Source organism: Neolamprologus brichardi, chromosome 6, assembly GCF_056152115.1.
Source record: "Neolamprologus brichardi isolate AB-2024 chromosome 6, ASM5615211v1, whole genome shotgun sequence".
NCBI lineage: Eukaryota > Metazoa > Chordata > Actinopteri > Cichliformes > Cichlidae > Neolamprologus > Neolamprologus brichardi.
The window spans coordinates 27,655,530-27,674,002 of record NC_142109.1 but is presented as its reverse complement, the minus strand read 5'-3'; the positions used below and the strand labels follow the sequence as shown (position 1 = coordinate 27,674,002).

General features: G+C 40.1%; 1 protein-coding gene across 2 annotated transcripts in view; it reads right to left on the bottom strand.

The window, feature by feature from the left end:
- Positions 1–18,473, bottom strand: part of pkd1a (polycystic kidney disease 1a) — an 80,142-nt gene that overhangs the window by 42,276 nt on the left and 19,393 nt on the right. For both annotated transcript variants that reach the window (XM_087841977.1, XM_087841979.1), the window contains exons 2-17: positions 15,641–15,712; positions 15,443–15,511; positions 14,537–14,608; positions 12,665–12,846; positions 12,072–12,319; positions 11,325–11,585; positions 11,010–11,178; positions 7,731–7,908; positions 5,213–5,427; positions 3,870–3,991; positions 3,624–3,774; positions 2,755–3,017; positions 2,170–2,550; positions 1,443–1,925; positions 1,214–1,345; positions 636–811 (exon numbers count right to left, since the gene is read on the bottom strand). In XM_087841977.1, the coding sequence (XP_087698103.1) occupies positions 636–811; positions 1,214–1,345; positions 1,443–1,925; positions 2,170–2,550; positions 2,755–3,017; positions 3,624–3,774; positions 3,870–3,991; positions 5,213–5,427; positions 7,731–7,908; positions 11,010–11,178; positions 11,325–11,585; positions 12,072–12,319; positions 12,665–12,846; positions 14,537–14,608; positions 15,443–15,511; positions 15,641–15,712 (3,174 nt within the window). The remainder of the gene's footprint in view (positions 1–635; positions 812–1,213; positions 1,346–1,442; positions 1,926–2,169; positions 2,551–2,754; positions 3,018–3,623; positions 3,775–3,869; positions 3,992–5,212; positions 5,428–7,730; positions 7,909–11,009; positions 11,179–11,324; positions 11,586–12,071; positions 12,320–12,664; positions 12,847–14,536; positions 14,609–15,442; positions 15,512–15,640; positions 15,713–18,473) is intronic.

The window sequence follows — 18,473 nt, the reverse complement described above, 5'->3', positions numbered from 1 at the left end:
AACATGATACAATGCAAAAACATTATCAGAAATCTACAAATAAAAAAAAGCAACATTCTTTATGTCGTTTACGGTACCAACAAAGTGAATGTGTAAACAGGGTTATAAAGACATAACACGAGTAATACCAATACATGCACACAAACACAGGCGCACTAACTGGAGAGATGGAAAGTGGGAATCTTTTCTGACGATGCAATAAAGGGTTTGGATGAGGCGAAGTGGAAACTGGAACTGAGGAAGCCTCTCAGAACCAAAAATGGTGAGAGTGCAGAGAAACTAAGTGAGAGAGTACTCCAAAGTTGGTGGGATACAAAGAGTGGAAGAAAAAAATGAAGAAAAAAAAAAGTAGAGGGGAAACAGCCGCACAGAGGGGAAAATTCTTGTCAGCAATCTTCCCTAACCGCACAGTTATAAATCCAAGGCTTCTCTTTGACTTGACTGCTGCAGTGCTATTATGGCACACAAGAAGAGAAAAACAGAAAAGAAGAGCAAAGCATAAGAGAAATAGAGAAAACAAACAAACAGTTTTTTACTCAGCCTTAAAAATATAATAAAAATAATAGAGATAGAAATGGGGAGTTTTGGGATCACTGTACATAACGCTGTCCATCTATCCACCCTGGTGTTCATACCGGAAAGTGGCAGAAACTGACATATCCATGACCACCGAGGCAGTAAGAGTCTGAGCGGAGCCCTGGGGGACCACATTTGGCACTCCCCTGACTGTGAGGTTGACCATGGGCTGGAGCCGGTCTACGGTTACGTTGAAATGGTCTGTGAGCGTGCTGACATGGTTCATGGCTGTCACCTGGGAAGATAGCGCATAGTCAGTATGACATTAGGCTTGTGTCACATCTGCATAATAAGCTGTTACAACGACAACCGCTATGTTATTTTGTTAACCAATCACACAGTTCACTTCCCAGTTTAAAATTAATTTCCCAGACATTTATTGGCTCCATATTCGAAAAGATGACTGTCTTCGTTCTCTGTAGCTATTTTCACACATTCACTGCAACACACTACACCTCTGAATTTTTCTAGACCTTAATGACAGAGTTGCATGAGCGAACACAGCCTATCTGATGCAAGTGGTTTCAAAAACAGATGTTTTACATATTAATTTATTTTTTAAAAATGGGCATAATGTGTCCATATGTAAGCCCAGATGTGACAACAGTTTGACTTAATAGATGAGACAGAAACTCACTGTAAGTTTGTAGATAGCAGCATTCTGGTAGATGACATTGAGGACAGTGTTATAATAAGTGAAGTAGGGCTTGTCATCCACTGTCCATTTAAATGTGGGGTTGGAGCCTTCAAGCACTGACGCTGTGTAGCTCTACAATAGACACAGAGCATAATGCAGGGTATAAACACGGATTATGATCTCTTCATAAAACTGTCATTCAAATAAGCCTATAAGCAAAATAACTCACCACAACTGACTCCATCAGTACCCTGCGTGCAGGATGTGGCTGCACCACCAATCCTCTCAGTGGCTTTTCCAGGTGAACAATCACTTTCAGGCTGGCCTCTATTACATTATTGTGGGCTTCCAGCTCCACCTTCACTGGATCCTTGTGTTCCTCCATTTTCAGACTCAGATCCAGCACTGCAAACTGGCTGGGCTCTGCAACCACACCACCAGATCCTGGGTTTGGCCCCAGCTGACAGAGTGCTGGATTGAACAAAAAATCCAGGGGACATTCAGACTTGAAAGTGGCACTATGATTACTGCCACGCCAAGATACCGTTGTTGGGTCGCGAGACCGCACATGGAGTAGAAGCCGGGTGTCATCGGACTGAATGTAGAGGGTGCCATTCTGCACAGGGGGATGGAGGATTGTCAGGCCCAATGGAGCCACCACCCGCAATGGACACGATGCAGAGACTGAGTACGACGGTTCAACAGAAGTCACCTGAAATATAAATGCATTTTATTTAAATTATTACTATTAAATACAAACCACTCTAATAAATGTGCTAAAAGATAACAGCCAAAAACTTCCTTAAATGTTTTAAACCTAAGTATCTTGCAACATTGGTGTTATAGGAAAAAAAATACCAATTCTAACACTTCGAACTCCTCACTACAGGTCCCATCTTCTTGGCCTCCACCTGCATATAGAAATCTCTCACATGCATGCTGTGTTGATGGCTTACCATCAGGCTGTAGTTTCCAGGTTGAGGAAGCCCAGCAGACAGCTGCGATCCCTGCAGCTGAGTCGTACTCTGTTCCATATAAAGCACTCTGACAGGGCAAACCACTTCCTCCAGCCAGCCTGCTTCGCCAGTCTTCACCAGTGTCTCTATGTCAAGCTCCGGGTCAGGCAGAAGGTCAGGCTCATGGTCAGGTGAACTGTCTGCTGGGAGTCTGGTGTTATTGATCCAGAACCACTCCGATCGTTTAAGACCTAAAACAGGTTGTCGCCATGGTGACTGTGGGGAAGACTGGCAGTGAAGCAGGGAGGATGGACCGGCATCATGCTGCAGAGCGATCACATCACCACGTGAAACCAAAATGTCCTCCAATTGGTCTTTTAACTGTGAGAAACAGGGACCAGAAAGGTTTAAGTTAAAGGCAGATACCAATTTGCCTTTAAATATGGGTCTTTACTGAACACAGTTTTAGTAGTGACCTAACATGCATGGCACAACAGCAGCAATCATTTAACTGTTTATCTATTTTGATTGTATACATCCTCAAATTAAGTCACTGATCTTAAAAGCAAAAGCGAATCCTCTCACCAGCACATGTAAAGCTGATCCTGCTGGCAGAGTGAAAACCACCTCGTCCTGTAGGATGTATCGGGGCCTAAATGTCCCAGCTGTCAGGTGCTGAACAAGGGTGCAGTTAGGACAGGAAGATGGTGGGCAGGGATTAGAGAGGGGCAGGCACCGACCCTGGAAGGGACACCACTGCTGTAGTCGGGGGCAAGAGGATGGATCACTGCTCTTTGTGTCAGTTGAGACACAAAGAGCTACCGGGGAACATGCTGGGCCTCCGCAACCTAAGACAAGAAGCTTTGTGTTATTTCTTAAAAATGAAATTTGTACATGCAGAAGTGTTGTTCAACTTCATTGCTATTGAATATGCAGATGGGTAGTTACATAACAATAACGATTTTTCATTAGCTGCTCATATAAGTATGAAGGTGCAAAAATGTAGATTAAAGGAAAGAATTACTGAATGAGAGATATTAAATCCAACAAGAAAATCTCGTTAAAGCAAGTCAAAAATTGTGCACTTGTGGAACAGGAAAGTGAAAGATGTGTGTGCATGTACGTCTGGGGTAGACTAAATTTGCCCTCAGTGTGATTAATACCAAACTACATTATCCTTTTATCTCCTCCATCTCGTCCCCTGCCTCACAGGCTTGAAATCAAAGACATGAATCGCTCAGAACTGAGATGACCTTGTTTATTTGATTTCCTTCCCTTCATGTTTTACTATACTTTCTGTCTCCATGAAAATTTTATTTTCACATTCACCTACCTAACAATTTAAGACAAGCCTGGTCAGTGTGTCTGACTAGAGGTGTGGGCTCAGGTGGCTTATATGTTTCTTAACACCTGGCGAGTGTATATTAGTGAGTTTCTGTGTGTGTGTGACTCACTGGGGAGCAGCAGGTGTGTGCCGTGATAATGACAGTGAGGTCTGTATATCTGAAATCGGACGTTGACTTGTGAGCTGAGGTTCTGAGTGACAAATTCCAGGGAGGACAGACGACCTGCCTGAACAAAGCTCAGTGCAGGGAACAACAGCATCTGAGAAATAAAGCAGAAGCAGCTTAATGAAATAGACTCTGGAATGAGTCTGACGCATAAAAAAAGAAAGATATTAAGCTGAGATATCTCCTTACCTCAATGACACCGCTGGGAGGTTGTGAAACAGAGTGGAGTGAGGGTGAAGCACTGTGGAAAGGATTATGGGAAGGAAACACAGCCATGCCAACCATGTAGATCCCGGCATCTGGAACACGGACTGGAGAGGCAGAAGAAGGTGACAAAAAAAGCACAGAGGATAGAGGAAGTAACAGATTTCAACAGGCAATTTTTTTGAGATTTCCAGGTACTTTGCTTACTTAAAAAAAAAAAAAAAAAAGTAATAATAATAATAATAATAATAATAATAATAATAATAATAATTCACCATAGTGTATGTCTGTATGTTTGCTTGCATGTTCTCCATCTCCTGTGCATAATGCAGGGGTCTGGTAGTTTACAAAAAAAACATTTTCCCTCTAAAAACCTTCGACGTTAACAAATAACCATAATGAAAATTGGCATACCAAGCAAACATGTCCATGTGTGCCCATAGTGGGTAGCTGTGGGTGAACTTGGACGTGTGCGGGCAGGGCAAACCCATACTTATCCCATGTGGGCCCCAAGTGGATGTGCCCACACAGGGCCCACAACAGTTTTGCCGCTTGGGGCTCCTATGTGGAACTAGGGGCCCACTGCACTTTCTCCTTTTGGGCCTCCAAGAGGGAAGCCAAGAGGGTAGCCCACTGCGTGCTGCCCATAGAACAGCTAGGTGGGCCCCTGGGGTTACTATGGGCAACCAAAGACCAAGTAAATTATTTGACAAAATTTGAGGGAGCATTTTTTTGAGTTGGTAGCTCCACACTTTCGTGGTTTACACATTTGCATACCAAGTAAACGTGTAAACCAGCCTTGAAGGAGATACATATCTCTTTTGTGGTTGTGTCAGGAAAACAACACAATGAATATCTTGCAAATCAAATGTGTGGCACTGCTCTGGTAACCAATTCTTAAGCACCTTGTGAATAAGCAACATTTTTGATCGACAGTATGCTCCAACCTCCATATCAGTTAGAGGCAGTAATGCACCATAGGGCACATATGGGTATTGGTGCACAGCCCACTGTGGGCCCACACGGACTCCTAAAAACAAGCTGTCTGGGTGGTTAGGTAGGTAGGAGGGAGTCGGGTATTAAATGCTCTTCACTCTCTATAAGTGACACATGAGTTTGGTGCCCAGACACAAATGGTAACTTTATTCTACTGAGGTAATAAATCATTTAAATAGGAGATGTCTGGCTAAGCTTAATTTGCATACAATTCTAGGCGCAGTGGGTAAAATTGCATTAAATCTGTTCCTCAGTTTTCATTTCATTTCTCTAATCTAGTTATGTGAACTGCTTTATATTTGGATTATGAGACAGCATGTCAGTGAGCTTACCTTCGGCAGTGTACTGGCACATATACGGCCGCTTGGCATTGCATTGGGATGGACCGGTCTGACCGCGTGCTTCAAGGAAGACGCACACATTGCCACGAGAGCTCGTCGAACGAGAATGAAATATCTCCTCTCCCTCCTGCATCTCTGATCCGTTTACCCAGTGCAGCTTGCCAGGGGTGTCTATATCACTCAGGCCCAGCCACACACTTCGCTCCCTGGTGCAGAAACAAATAGGTAATGCACAGATTAACACTGAATGATTGGCATTTAGCTACGTGACTTGAACCTCGCACCATCTTTTCAGAATGCACACAGGAAGACACATAACAAAAGTGAGAAAAAATGAAATGCAGGAAAAAACAGAAAAGTTGTAAAAACATTCAGAAGTAAATGACTTTGAATAATTGAGAATGAAGTCTGCCAATTGTGCTCTCAATAATCAATGTTTGCAGGGCACAGAGACTGAAAAGTGGTTTTGATTGAACCCTGGTGGGATCATACGGAGATACTATGATAGATAAATTGGATTTTGGCTCAATGTGTCCATTAATGGACCTCGCCGCTCCCCACTTTGATTTTCCTTCCTCCTACGCACAGTTAACTGAAAACAAAATGGCCTTCCCTCTAAAAGAAAAGTCAGCGTGATGCTCACCGTGATCTAAGGACAGGGGGAAACAAATCAAACATTTTAGACATTTTGTTTGAAGCAGGTTTAAGCCATTTTCTGACATTTTCCAAAAATCACCTGGATAAAAGCAATTTCCTTTTCTTTCCTTTTCTTTTTTCCCCCCACTTTTTGGGATTTTTCAAAACACCTTTGATAATGACATCAGAACGAGTGACCAGCGGTTACACAAAGGCAGAAAAAGAACAAGAAAACGTCTTTGTCGCACAACACAAAGACAGATTCTAAAAAAAGAAAGAAAAAACGTTCCTTATATAAGAGAGGGGTGGAGGAACACATGAGCAGAAGAGGATGGCGGGGATAAGCTCCATCTGCAGCAAGTTTTTTTTTTTCTTCTCATCCCCTTTGGTATACGAGTCCTACACTCAAATTAGCACACAAATGTACACACACAAAAACCCAGATTCCTACGGCGTTAACGTTACAATGCAGCTGTGCTTTTACAGATGTGTTTTTGTGACCTTCTTACACTTAAACACAAAACACCGAAAGCCTTCAGACCAGTGCGAGAGCAGAATACTTTTACAAAACCAAAGCAAAGCCAAATCCAGAGCTTTGTTCATATACATGTACAAACATACATGCAGCAAAAAAGTCTATCTTATCAATGTGAATGAGACAAAAAAAAATGCTCACATAAGACAGGGGTCACATTCAGTCAAATAAGGATAAGTTCACACACAAACACACACACACACACACACACAGAGGAGGGGAGAAAAAAGACAAACACATTTTGCATGCACCCTTTTCCAAACCATGTAATTCTGTGAGTGTCAGTGATCGAACGTTTAACATCTGTTTTCAGTATTTCTGTCTGTTTTGATACTTTTTGGCTGTCGTTTCAGCAAACAGGCTGGAACGTAGCTTTGTTCGAGTTTGTCACCGAAATAGGGAAGACGAAATGTGTGAGCTGGCGGTCCCTCCAGTGACACGATTTAGATACTTGCTTAGAAATAAGACCCATTTAGACTTTTAACACATCCCTTTTTCCTTCCCATTCCTGTGATGTGTTCGTGGTGCAGACATGAAGTTTCAGTCGCTGAACTTAAGCTGGCTACAGAAGAGGGGCAAGCGAAGATTTAGTATTGTTTTTTAAAATCGAAGCTTTAATTTAAAATGGAGCTTTTCAAACAGCTCAACAATTTATTGCAGTCAGTCACAAAACTGTGAGCTAAATGCGCATTTCCCAGGGTGGGAAAATTAGTAAGGTCTGAGACTGATAGAAGGAAAGGAAGGTGGAAGAAGCAACAGTAAGCACTGCTCAGAGAGTGACATTTTATAGACTGAGCTGAAGATGAGAGGTGAAACGTCTTCAAAAAACCTAAAGAAGTCCAGTTGCTTTTCTTTCCAAGCTCCTTAGATTACCATTCCTGGATGAATGACAACCTACCGGTACACAGATATTTTATAGACTGGAAAGTTTATTTATTTATTTTAAGGTAAAAATCAGATAGTGGTGATGTTCTGATAAATAATGTTTCTGTGAAACATGTAAAAACAAATTTAGGTATACTGTAAATTCTACCTTTTATAATAGCTATAGTGTCTATAGTCTACTTTTATCTTCATGTGTATTCAGTTAGCTAAATCCACAAAGAGCAGTGAGTATTGGAGTAGCTGCACAGGTCAGCTGATCACAGTCCCTACAGGAAGAAAAGTTTATTGCTGCTCACAAAACAAATTCTTATGTGACCAGGCTGTACTGCTACACCTGCTTTTAGGGTTCCCTTGGTAACAATGCACAGATACATTAGTTCTTGAGGAAAAAGATTAACTGAAATTATTTTCCTGTCTCAGTTTGTGAAACTTGCAGAAAGAGAAAACACTCACTGTGTGACTTTGGTTGCCAGCAGGTTACGCAGCTTGTCACCCCTGACTATTGCCAGATCCCCACCGCGGTTCAAACACTGTTTTCGAGCATCAGTCCAGCTCAGCTCTCCTGGAAGGATCTGGAAACAGCTTGAGGACTCGTGATCGTGAGTCGCATCTACTGGACAGAAAGGAGAGGCTGGAAGGGAACAGAAACATGAATGTCGTTTAACAAATACTCTGAAGGTATTCTTTCTAGAAAAAAAAAGTGCAGCTACTATTTCATAATTTAAAGAAACCAACTTAAAACATGCTGAAGTACAAAATAACAGTAAAGTTAGTAAGTTGCATATGATTGCAAATCAGTGTGATCAAATAATATTTCTCATTAGGAATGTGTTTATTTCTTTTATTTTTTACTGGCCTCAAATATTTGTTGCAGAACATGCAGAATATGTCTCTCAGTCAAAGTCTTCGTTATTTACGATATAAAAAAAGCTACAAAAATCTGTAAAAAAATTTGTTTAGAGACTTCACAGTGAAAAAAAAAACAACCTGAAGAGTTTCTCAAAGCCTCAGACAAACAGGCAAAAACTGTAGACACAAGAGATGTTGATATATGGGTGCAAAGTAAAGGAGGGGGGAGACAGATGAAAGACGCGGGGCCTGACTCACATCTCTAATGTGCAAACACAAACACTCCTTGGCTGAGACAGTAGAAAAAGGAGTACTGGCATTTCTTTCCTATCATGATGAATCTGCCCTTCAGTAAATCACATTAGTTTCATAGACTCTTTGGCACTTTGTAAAAATTCTTTCTCATAATATCTCAAAGAAACAAACCAGTGAAATGAGCAAATAACAGTTAAATATTACATTGTGAGAAATTGTAAGGGAGTGTCTTAGAAGAAGAGAAGGAGTATAACAAAAGTGGAAAATGGAGGAGAGGGACAGTACTGAGTACTACCGCGCTTTTTTAAATAATTTGCTAGGAAATGGGAGATAGGTGCAGCAATGTATTGAATTTATGTTTTTCTATCCAGGTATACGATTACTGAATATGCAGTGTGTTTGGGATCATTATCATGCAGAAAAATTAGGCCAGCCAATCAGAATTCAGCCTCAAAAGTTAAGCAAAGATTTTGGATCAATATCTGACAAAATACTTTGGCAGTATGTTGTCATAATTCATAATTTCTTAAGGGCGTGACTTTCAGACACTGTTAATCTACAGTGGACATGTTTTTGTGGACCCATCATGGGGTGTATCTGGGATGACCAGGAAGAGGAGTACAGAAGTCTGGTGAGGAACTTTGTCGCATGGAGTCACACAAACCACCTGCAACTCAACACCTCAAAGACTAAGGAACTGGTTGTGGACTTTGGGAGGTCCAGAGCAGGTCCACTGCCGGTTCAGATAGAGGGGGAGGAGGTGGAGGTGGTCAACAAGTACAAGTACCTCGGGCTGTGGGTGGACAATAAACTGGACTGGTCATGCAACACAGAGCACCTGTACAAAAAAGCCCAAAGCCGACTGTACTTCCTCAGGAGGCTGAGGTCTTTTAACATCTGCAGGAAGCTCCTGAGGATCTTTTACCAGTCAGTGGTTGCTGGAGTACTGTTCTATGCTGTGGTGTGCTGGGGGAGCAGCACAGCAAAGAAGGACTCATCCAGGCTGGAAAAACTGATCAGGAAGGCTAGCTCTGTGGTCGGCATGAAGCTGGACACTCTGGTGACAGTGGCAGAGAAAAGGACACTAAAGAAACTGCTGGACATTATGGACAATGCTGGGCATCCTCTGCACACGGCCATAAACAACCAGAAGAGTCTGTTCAGTGACAGGTTGCTTCTCCCAAAGACAAGAACCAACAGACTTAAAAACTCCTTTGTCCCTCACGCCATCAAACTGTTTAACTCCTCTCTGGAGGGGAGAGGGAGGGGAAACAGGAGGACAAAGGAGGGGGGAACAACTGAGCTGTAGTGCCTCTCCACTTCACTGTGCAATCACCTTTTGTGCAATACTTTTTGTTAATAATCAGCGGTGCAATAGACTCCATACTTGAATGTGCAATTCACTTGTATTTGTATTTTTATTTTTATTCCTATTTATTCTATTTATCCCCTTTGTATATTTTATCTATATATGTATATATTTGTATTTATATATATATGTGTGTGTGTGTGTATATATATATATGTGTATATATATATATATATATAATATTCTTAACTCTGTAACTTATGTCGGTGCTGTGCTTTTTGGAAAACAAATTTCCCAGAGGAACCCACCCGAGGGATGAATAAAGTTTTATCTTATCTTATCTTATCTTATCTTATCTTATCTTTTTGGCCTTGCTTTTGGCCTCCATTTGTCAAATTCCCTCTCATATTTTAAGGCCACACTGCACACCTTACAGAAATGAAGAGTTTTTGGCTGATAACTGATGCAAAAATACAACCCTATGTCTGGCAAACTGTGTTATTTTGAGTATTTTTCAAATAAAATAGATCTTTCTCAAGACTTTTGTCCAGTAGAGTGTATAAAGTTTATAGTTTATAAAAAAGTTGGTATGTCTGTGCATGTGTGAAAAAGGAAGGTGAGTGAATAACAAGTGCATAACTAAGACTAGGCTGAACGATCACTTGAATGAGAAAACTTTGAGCTCAGATTGTAGAGTGCAGACACAAAGCTACAAAGTTTAAACTGATAAATATAACCAATTTTATACAGCTGCTTTGGCACACACAAAAACACATACATATATATACATTTAATACTAACATGCTCAGTGCAAAAAGGCAAAATCCAAAGACAAAGTTAACAACTAGCTGTAAAACTTAGCAGGTCGTGCCACAGCTGATTCCCATCAGATGGCTACAAATATACAGAACAAGTGCTACTGTTAGACCTGTTGGCTGGATGTACCATACAAATGCTCAGCTACAGTGTCAGCGCTTCATTCATAACTGTGCATAACTGGCTTTTGCTGTTCTCAAGTGCCCAAAAAGAAATGCTTTCTGGAAATGATTGTGATCGTGCAATGTTGATCTTTTATTACTGCCAAATTTCTAATTACAAAATATTAGCAGATTAAACAATTTAATCTTCCAACCAGATGATGGTAACTCCTGTAAACATTTATCCTTCCAGTTTTCCAGATAACCCCCACAGAGAAGCATTAAGCTAATGTTCAGATTTAATCAGCAGGGGAGAAAAAACTAATTGGATGTTGATGATCACGAGGAGCTCGAAATGTGTGAAATTTCAATAACTGAGATTGCGTGTTGGTATAACTTTACCTTTGGCAATTTGGACATCATCTTTCGTAATCTTCCAGTCTACGTTCAAGCCAACTGAGCCCCAGCTGACAAGTGTGAGCTCCAGACTCCTATTGGCCACAACAAGAGGTGGACAATGCAGCTCGAGTTTGGGAGGAAGCATTATAGTCACCTCCCCACGTGCAGACACCTGAACACACACATGTAACATTTTCAAATCCAAACACACACATACACACACAAAGTTTCTTTCTTAAAAAAACCTCTTCGAACATACATAAAAAAATTCAGCCTGGATAAACAGAAGGTTTAAAAGCCTGTTCTTTTTTCTCTCACCTTCTTATGTCCCGCCAAGGCCGTCAGACTGACTGTATAAGATCCTGGAAGTCCGTATTTGTGAGCTGATGTGGTGCTAACGGTTCCTGTGGTGTTGGCACGGGGTGAAAGGTCACCAAAGTCCCAGGACAGCGTCACAGGTGTGACAGAGGAGTTGGCGGTGAAAGTGACGTGGTTGTGAACGCTTTGCGGCTGGAGAGGAGTCAGCGAGACCGAGAACTCCACCACAAAGACTTCGCGAGCCAGAGCCCACCCACATTTCTGTGAATTAAAGGAACCCATATGAAGAAGAGCTGGTTTTGGTGTTAATACATGCGCATTTAAATAAAATAATAAACAATTTTTCCCATTAATTGTTAAGATAATTGTGGTTTTCCTATTATTTCATAGTTCTGATTAAAATCTGATTATATATAAACTGTTCCAATTTAAATAAACCATTATTACATTTTTATTTGGAGCTTTAACTAACTTCTATTCCAGATTTCCTCTGCACAGCACTCTTCAGGATATAGGGAAGTCATTCAAACCACAGAGGGAAGTTGTTGTTTGGCTATTGAAATTTTACAGGAAATCCTGAATGTTGTATAATCAAATGAGGAAAGAGCAAAGAAAAGGAAACTGGATCTCCAAAACTTTCTTTTTAATCGAGTGACAGCTGACTTACAGAGAAAATATAAAAATGTACATAACGGAGCACCAGAGGTTATAAACCGAGTCTGACAGAGCAATAATCTTTACACAAACCTTCATCACATCGGGGTTCGTACAGGCAGCAGAACACTGAGACGTGCTGATATAGTTGGGGTCCGAGTTTTTGCTGCAGAGGCATTCGTGCTTCTCTCCTAAGCCCCCATACCGATGCGATTCATTGAAACACACACTGTGACACTGTTCCCGTGTCAAGTTTCGGAACGTGGAGTAGGAGAAGATGACAAGTTCACTTCGTCCCAGTCCTCCGCTGTTGCTATCCTCAAGGCACGCAGCATACAGACCTGAAGGAGACAACACAGGTTTAAATCTCACAGGCTTATCAGAGATATCAGAGCATGCTCTGCCTTTATCATAAATAAAGGCAGAGATTTTTTATCATAAATCTGCATAAAGTCTGCAAAATACTACACAATAATGTTTGTTGTTTTGTCTGAGACAGAAAACCAAACAGACTAAGTATTTCACCTTTGTTGCATCTTCAGTTCATCGAGTTACTTTTCAAATATAAGTCCATGAACTATTTATTGTATGATGTATAAGCACTGAAAAGGGCAGGAAATGATTTCTGGTGAATTCTATAATGTGCATGTTTTCTTTTAACTTCACGAGATGACGAGTATATTTACCTGTATTTGTTTTCATATCACAGGTGGGCAGTCTGACATTGAGTAAAGGCTGATCTTGGAGGTCAAGGGGGTGGCTGCAGCGCAATTCATTTGAGCGTCGAACTTGCACCCCTTTTTGCTGGAGACAGCTGACAAATCGGAACAGCTTACAGTCACACTCGAAGGGGTTACTGCTTAGATCACTGGAGAAGAGATGGAGACAGACAAGGAGACCGAATCATTAACTGTTAAACATCTCAACAGTCACAAGGTTGAGCACCGTGGTTGCCACTGCTAAACTGTCATCATGCGGGGACGACACATTTATAAACCATTAAAGCTGCATTAATATGTGCATAACCAACAAGTAGCCTCTCTCTAATAAATTAAGAACTCTCTTATTTATATTTGTGTGTTCGTGTGTGTTGAAAGCTCTTCTCAACCTCATCGTTGAGAAACAACAAACCTACAGATGACATGCCATCTCTTTAAAAAGGCTAGCTTATAATGTGTATGAGTGGTGTGTGTGTATTCAGCAGCTCAAATCATAATTACTGCTAATTATTGCCTGATGTGAATGTCTGATGGACTCTGTAATTTAGGAATCATCAGCCATCTCTTTATCTTTTTTTTATCACAGCAAAGGTTTTATCAAAGCAAGTAACCAATAAAAGTGACATTTCAGTTTGATTATTTAACAACACTTAGCCACTGCTTTCCTTTTCAGCAAACATCATATTTTAATCTCTTATATGACTTAATGCGAGTTTCAAAGACATATTTAACATAGTTACACCTACAAATTTACAGAGCCAATGCTGATATCAGATGTCGGCCCAGTAATAACTGGACAGCTGGAGCTCAGCTTTTCTTTAGTGTTGATCTATTAGAGACAATTCTTGTATTCTATATTATATTTACGGATTTATATCCACATACTAGATATTACTACATGTGAGCATGTGCAGGTAGAACCATACATTTTGTATTCTGTTTGTTTTTTTGTGAACTATTTTATGATTTCATTGAGATTTAACAGAAAATGGCGCTCAAGTGGGCAATGACCCCACAGGTAGAATTATTATCATTATAATAGATTTTATAATAATTATTCATATATATTTATTTTGTTTGAATTTGTTATACACTGTGTATAAGTAAGGGGGATTTAGAGTAAAACATGTAATTATGACATATTTGCAGGAGCTGGATGGTCACAGGTAAACTTTCTCTAGCTAAAGAGACACTCTGTCTTTGTGAGGGAGACAAAGCGTAACTGTAACTGTTACTGTGTAACTGTTACTGTGTAACTGTTACTGTGTAACTGTTACTGTGTAACTGTGCCCCTTTAAGCCACTACAATGAGCATAATAAAAGGATCATGAAACACATGCTTAATGCTATTCAATCTGTGTTTTTATGCTTCAGTTTCTACAGAATAAGGGTATTTTTTAAAGACACGTGAGAAAGGGAAATGATGAAGAAGAATAAAAATAACAATACTGGCAATGACAGAAAAGAAAAAAAAACACAGAAGAGACAAAAAGGAGAAGGAACTGAAAAGATGGCGCAAAAACGACTGCAGGAAAAGAAGAGAAGGCAGAAAGAGAAGGTTACGTAACATGTGCCTCTCATTTAGATTAGTCTGTTATTGATTAGTCTATTTACAAAGACTCTGCACAAGAAGAAAACTTTTCTTTTAATGTGTTGTGTTTAATATGTCGAAGTTTAATTACTGATGTAATCAAAACCTTCCATCCAGCTTTGGTTCATGTACTGTGCAATAACCCCTGCACAGGGGACACCTGCTTATTTCATAATGTGCCATCAGGCATGAGAGACAAATATTCACAGACATAAAGCTTACAGTATACAGTAAGTGTAATTACTTACATCTGAGTTAGATTACATAGGTCGTCACATATCCTTTCTTCAATGGTGGTGATTTGGTTGTTGCTCAAATCACTGATGGAAACAAAGAGACAAATCAAATGGCAATATCTTAAAACAAGAAAAAAAACAACAGAAAAGACTTTTTCCTTCACGTTTTCACTAATGTATACCAATTACTATCATTTTGGCAAGATTTATGTGACTGAAAATGACTAGACTGAACGATCACTTGACCTGACTAAAAATCCAACAAAAAGGTCATGAATGAGTTTGTAAACCCTGTTTCTCCTACATCGTTACATTAAATTAGTTAAAGAAATGAATAACTAAAAGTGCTGAACACTGACTTTTGCTATTTTACTTTGTCTCATTTCCATCTGTCTGTATGGAAATGCGCTCTTCCTCCTCTTCTCGTTTCCTTCTCTACTCCTTTTCGCTCCCTCCCTCGCTACTCTATCCAGAAGGCTACATAATGGAGCCGTTGTGTGGTGGTTTTGGAAGGAACTGATGGAAACCATCAGTCCTCTCTCATCACACACACATACACACAAACATGTGCTTAAACGCCCATTCAATGGGTGGAAGAAGTAAGGTAATGGATGGAGGAAGGGGGAGACCGACAGATGGAGAGAAGGAGGTAGTGGGAGCCTGGAGCAGTAAGCTGTAATTGAAGTTAATCATCCTGTGATTACTGTGTGTGTGTGTGTGTGTGTGTGTGTGTGTGTGTGTGTGCGCGCTGTATACACTTCTTTTGGTGAACTTGCTCTCGTTTACCTTACTCCTGGGATTTCTGCCTACTTTAATCCAGACTAAACCAAGCTTTTGTCTTTACTGCTCTCTTTTCATTTTCCTCATACTTCTCTCTTCATAACATTGGTCAACATCTTTCCTGGACTTTCTACTCACAGGACTGACAGCAGGCCGCAGCAGAACAGTCCTCCGGGGAGAACATTGATCCTGTTCCCTTGAAGATGTCTGAAAAATTGACATTTATTTAGCCTGATAAATTATACCGTGTCTCAGAGATGCAGTTATATAAAAAGATAAACTAGATTTAAGTTGAATTACACAAACACACAATCACATAATGCAGTGTTTACTTACAGTTCTTGGAGGCCAGTGAGATGATGTAGCAGACTGGTATCAAGGGAGGAGATGTGGTTCTTGGACAGGTCTCTGTGGGAACAAATATATCTATATTTAAAATGGGGGCAAGCTGACTAAATGCACACGCCTACACACAGAACTATTTACATTGCAATGTGATTGCTCAAGGACTTGGAAATGAAATGCAATAATAGAAAAGGAAAGGAAGGGAAATGCTTAGGTCATACATCCACTGATGGAGATAAATACAACCAGAAACATTTGGAGGTACTAAAGAATAACACAAGATGCTCCAGAACACAGGTTCTTTAGAGGATAAACCCTTAAGCTAGAAAACTACTTGGATAGAAAAAGCCTAACGATCAGAAAGAAGAAAAACGCCTTCGCTGTGCATGCGGCCAGTCTTATCTAGAGGTAGAGACCAAGTCCAGTATGAAGAATTGAAACTGTCACAGAAAAATGAGTAAAGAAGAAGATTAAATATGAAAACTGGTTAATAAAATATGGATATTTAATAAGAAAACAAATAAATAAAGGAATTAACGGAAAAAGGAAAATAAAGCCCAAAATATTTATGTCACATTTTATAGATTAATTCATGCCTACATGTATTTTTATATTATATCTGCTGCGTAAAAGGGTTCATTTCTAAGTGACTGAGTAATCGGTTACTTTCAGTAAATGATGACTCAAATCAGCTGAGCCCCTAAAATAATATCTGCCAAATCTCCCCGCTTGCCTTACAAATGGTGTTCTTTTCTAATTCCATGTACTTATTTTGTAACACCGGTGTCCGGACAGAAGCCCAGATGCCAAAGATGTTGACATCAGCGGGGTCGACTTATTTGACTTCAGAAAGCATGATCAATAAAATAAACATGTGTGCAACTGGAGTGCGTCTTTAAACCCAAGTCAAGGCCCGAATCATGCCTTGGGGGAAAAGAGGTTTTCAATTATCAAACAATATATGAGAAGTGATCTGGTTTTAGGCCTTCTGTAAGAATGAGAACATGCTTATTGATGTGAGACTGTTAGATCTGGGAGTTTCATAATTAATTGGATACATTTTTAAATACGGCAATGTGAAATAAAAGCCTGTTTTTAAGCTAAAACCATACCTCTCTTACATTCTTAGATTTATAGATTGGAACTGATAAGGAAGGAATTGCAATTTAGACCACTTCAAAACAACGCGTGTGATGCTGGTTTTTGTCTTTATATTTTTTTGTGTCTGTCAGGTCTCCCCTTCCACAAATTAGGCAAACCACTCACACATTTTCACACATTTTTTTCTCCTTTATTGCTGAAAAAAAATGGAACAAGTGCTGACGAGGAGCCAAAATTTCAGAGCCAGCAAGCCTAGTTGAGTGTAGCAATGTGAAATTTCCCAAATCAAGACATCTATTTCATAATTGCACAGATACAAATTTGCCAAAAGTTTTCTCCTGTATTAACTATTTTATGATTTCCTTGTAAGTCCCTGGTATAAATGCACACTAGAATCTAACCAGTAATGTGTTTGTTAATCTGAAACTAATATACTGGTTAATAACATAAACAACTAATGAATTACAACCAAAAAATTGTAGCCCATCAGTAGCCCATTTTACAGCTAAAATGTGTTATAGCGCTCTAAAGGAAAAATACACAACTGTGAAAGACGTAACCTAAAATATTTGTTTATTTTTTCTTATTTAACACTGATTCTCTAAAATCCTGAGCATGATTTATTGATTAAACTGCAATGATAATAGTACAAATTCACATTTACTATACATTAAATACACGCTGCTTGCAATACATTCTATAACTAAACCCTTGCATGCCACACTCTCTATACTGGAGCTCAAATTAGTGAGAAACCATCAGATAAATTACTAAGGAAATGAGAAAATTGGGTTGGTTAAGCAGTGGAGATGGGCTCAGTGAAGTGGCTTCAGTCTCCTTTGCATTCCTTCAAAGCAAAGCCACGGCTGCACGTGAGAACAGCGAGACAATCGGGAGAGAAAAAGACCAAGGAGCAGGAGACAAAAAGCCAGAGGCTGTAAGGGAACAGAAAGCACTGTAGCCTATAGGGATAAAAAAAAGAAGGTGCTGGACTGCAGGAAAGCTGTAAATTAAAACTCAAGAGGTTCAATCAGGGTGCTGATCGATATTTCTATTCCCAGCTGCTACGAATTCAGCAAATACAAATAAAAAACAAGAAAATCTGCCGCAAGGGAAATCTGAATTGATATGTGCGGGACTGCGCTCCACTCTCTCACACTCTTTTCTGTGTGTGTGTGTGTGTGTGTGTGTGTGTGTGTGTGTGTGTGTGTGTGTGTGTGTGTGTGTGTGAACAGACCAGGACGCCGTTCCCAAAAGGAAACATCTGTACATTCCAGACAAGCTGTGTAAGAAAGATGGAGACAGAGAGAGAGAGCGAGAGAGAGAGAGAGCACTCTCCTCTGCTAAACCCATCAGAGGATGAACAGGACAGCAGAAATAAGCTCCGCCCACTAGCTGATCATTCACACATTAGACGGACGGTTCACCTTATGTAACGTGGTCGACATCCATGCCACAGCAGGAATGTGTGTGTAAAAATTTGTGTGTACAACATCTGAAATCTGTCTTTCACACCTTACGGGTAAGACCGCACAGACAAGAGCAGGTTAAATAGAGACAGTCTGTATGTGTGCTTAACATGACCATATAATGTGACCTTCAGCATGTCTATTAGCAACAGACTCCCGTTCTCAGCTACCTCTGGACACACATGGTTTTACTTACACATACGCAAACACACACATACACTTTAGGTATAGGCCTGTGCACAAGCACACACACA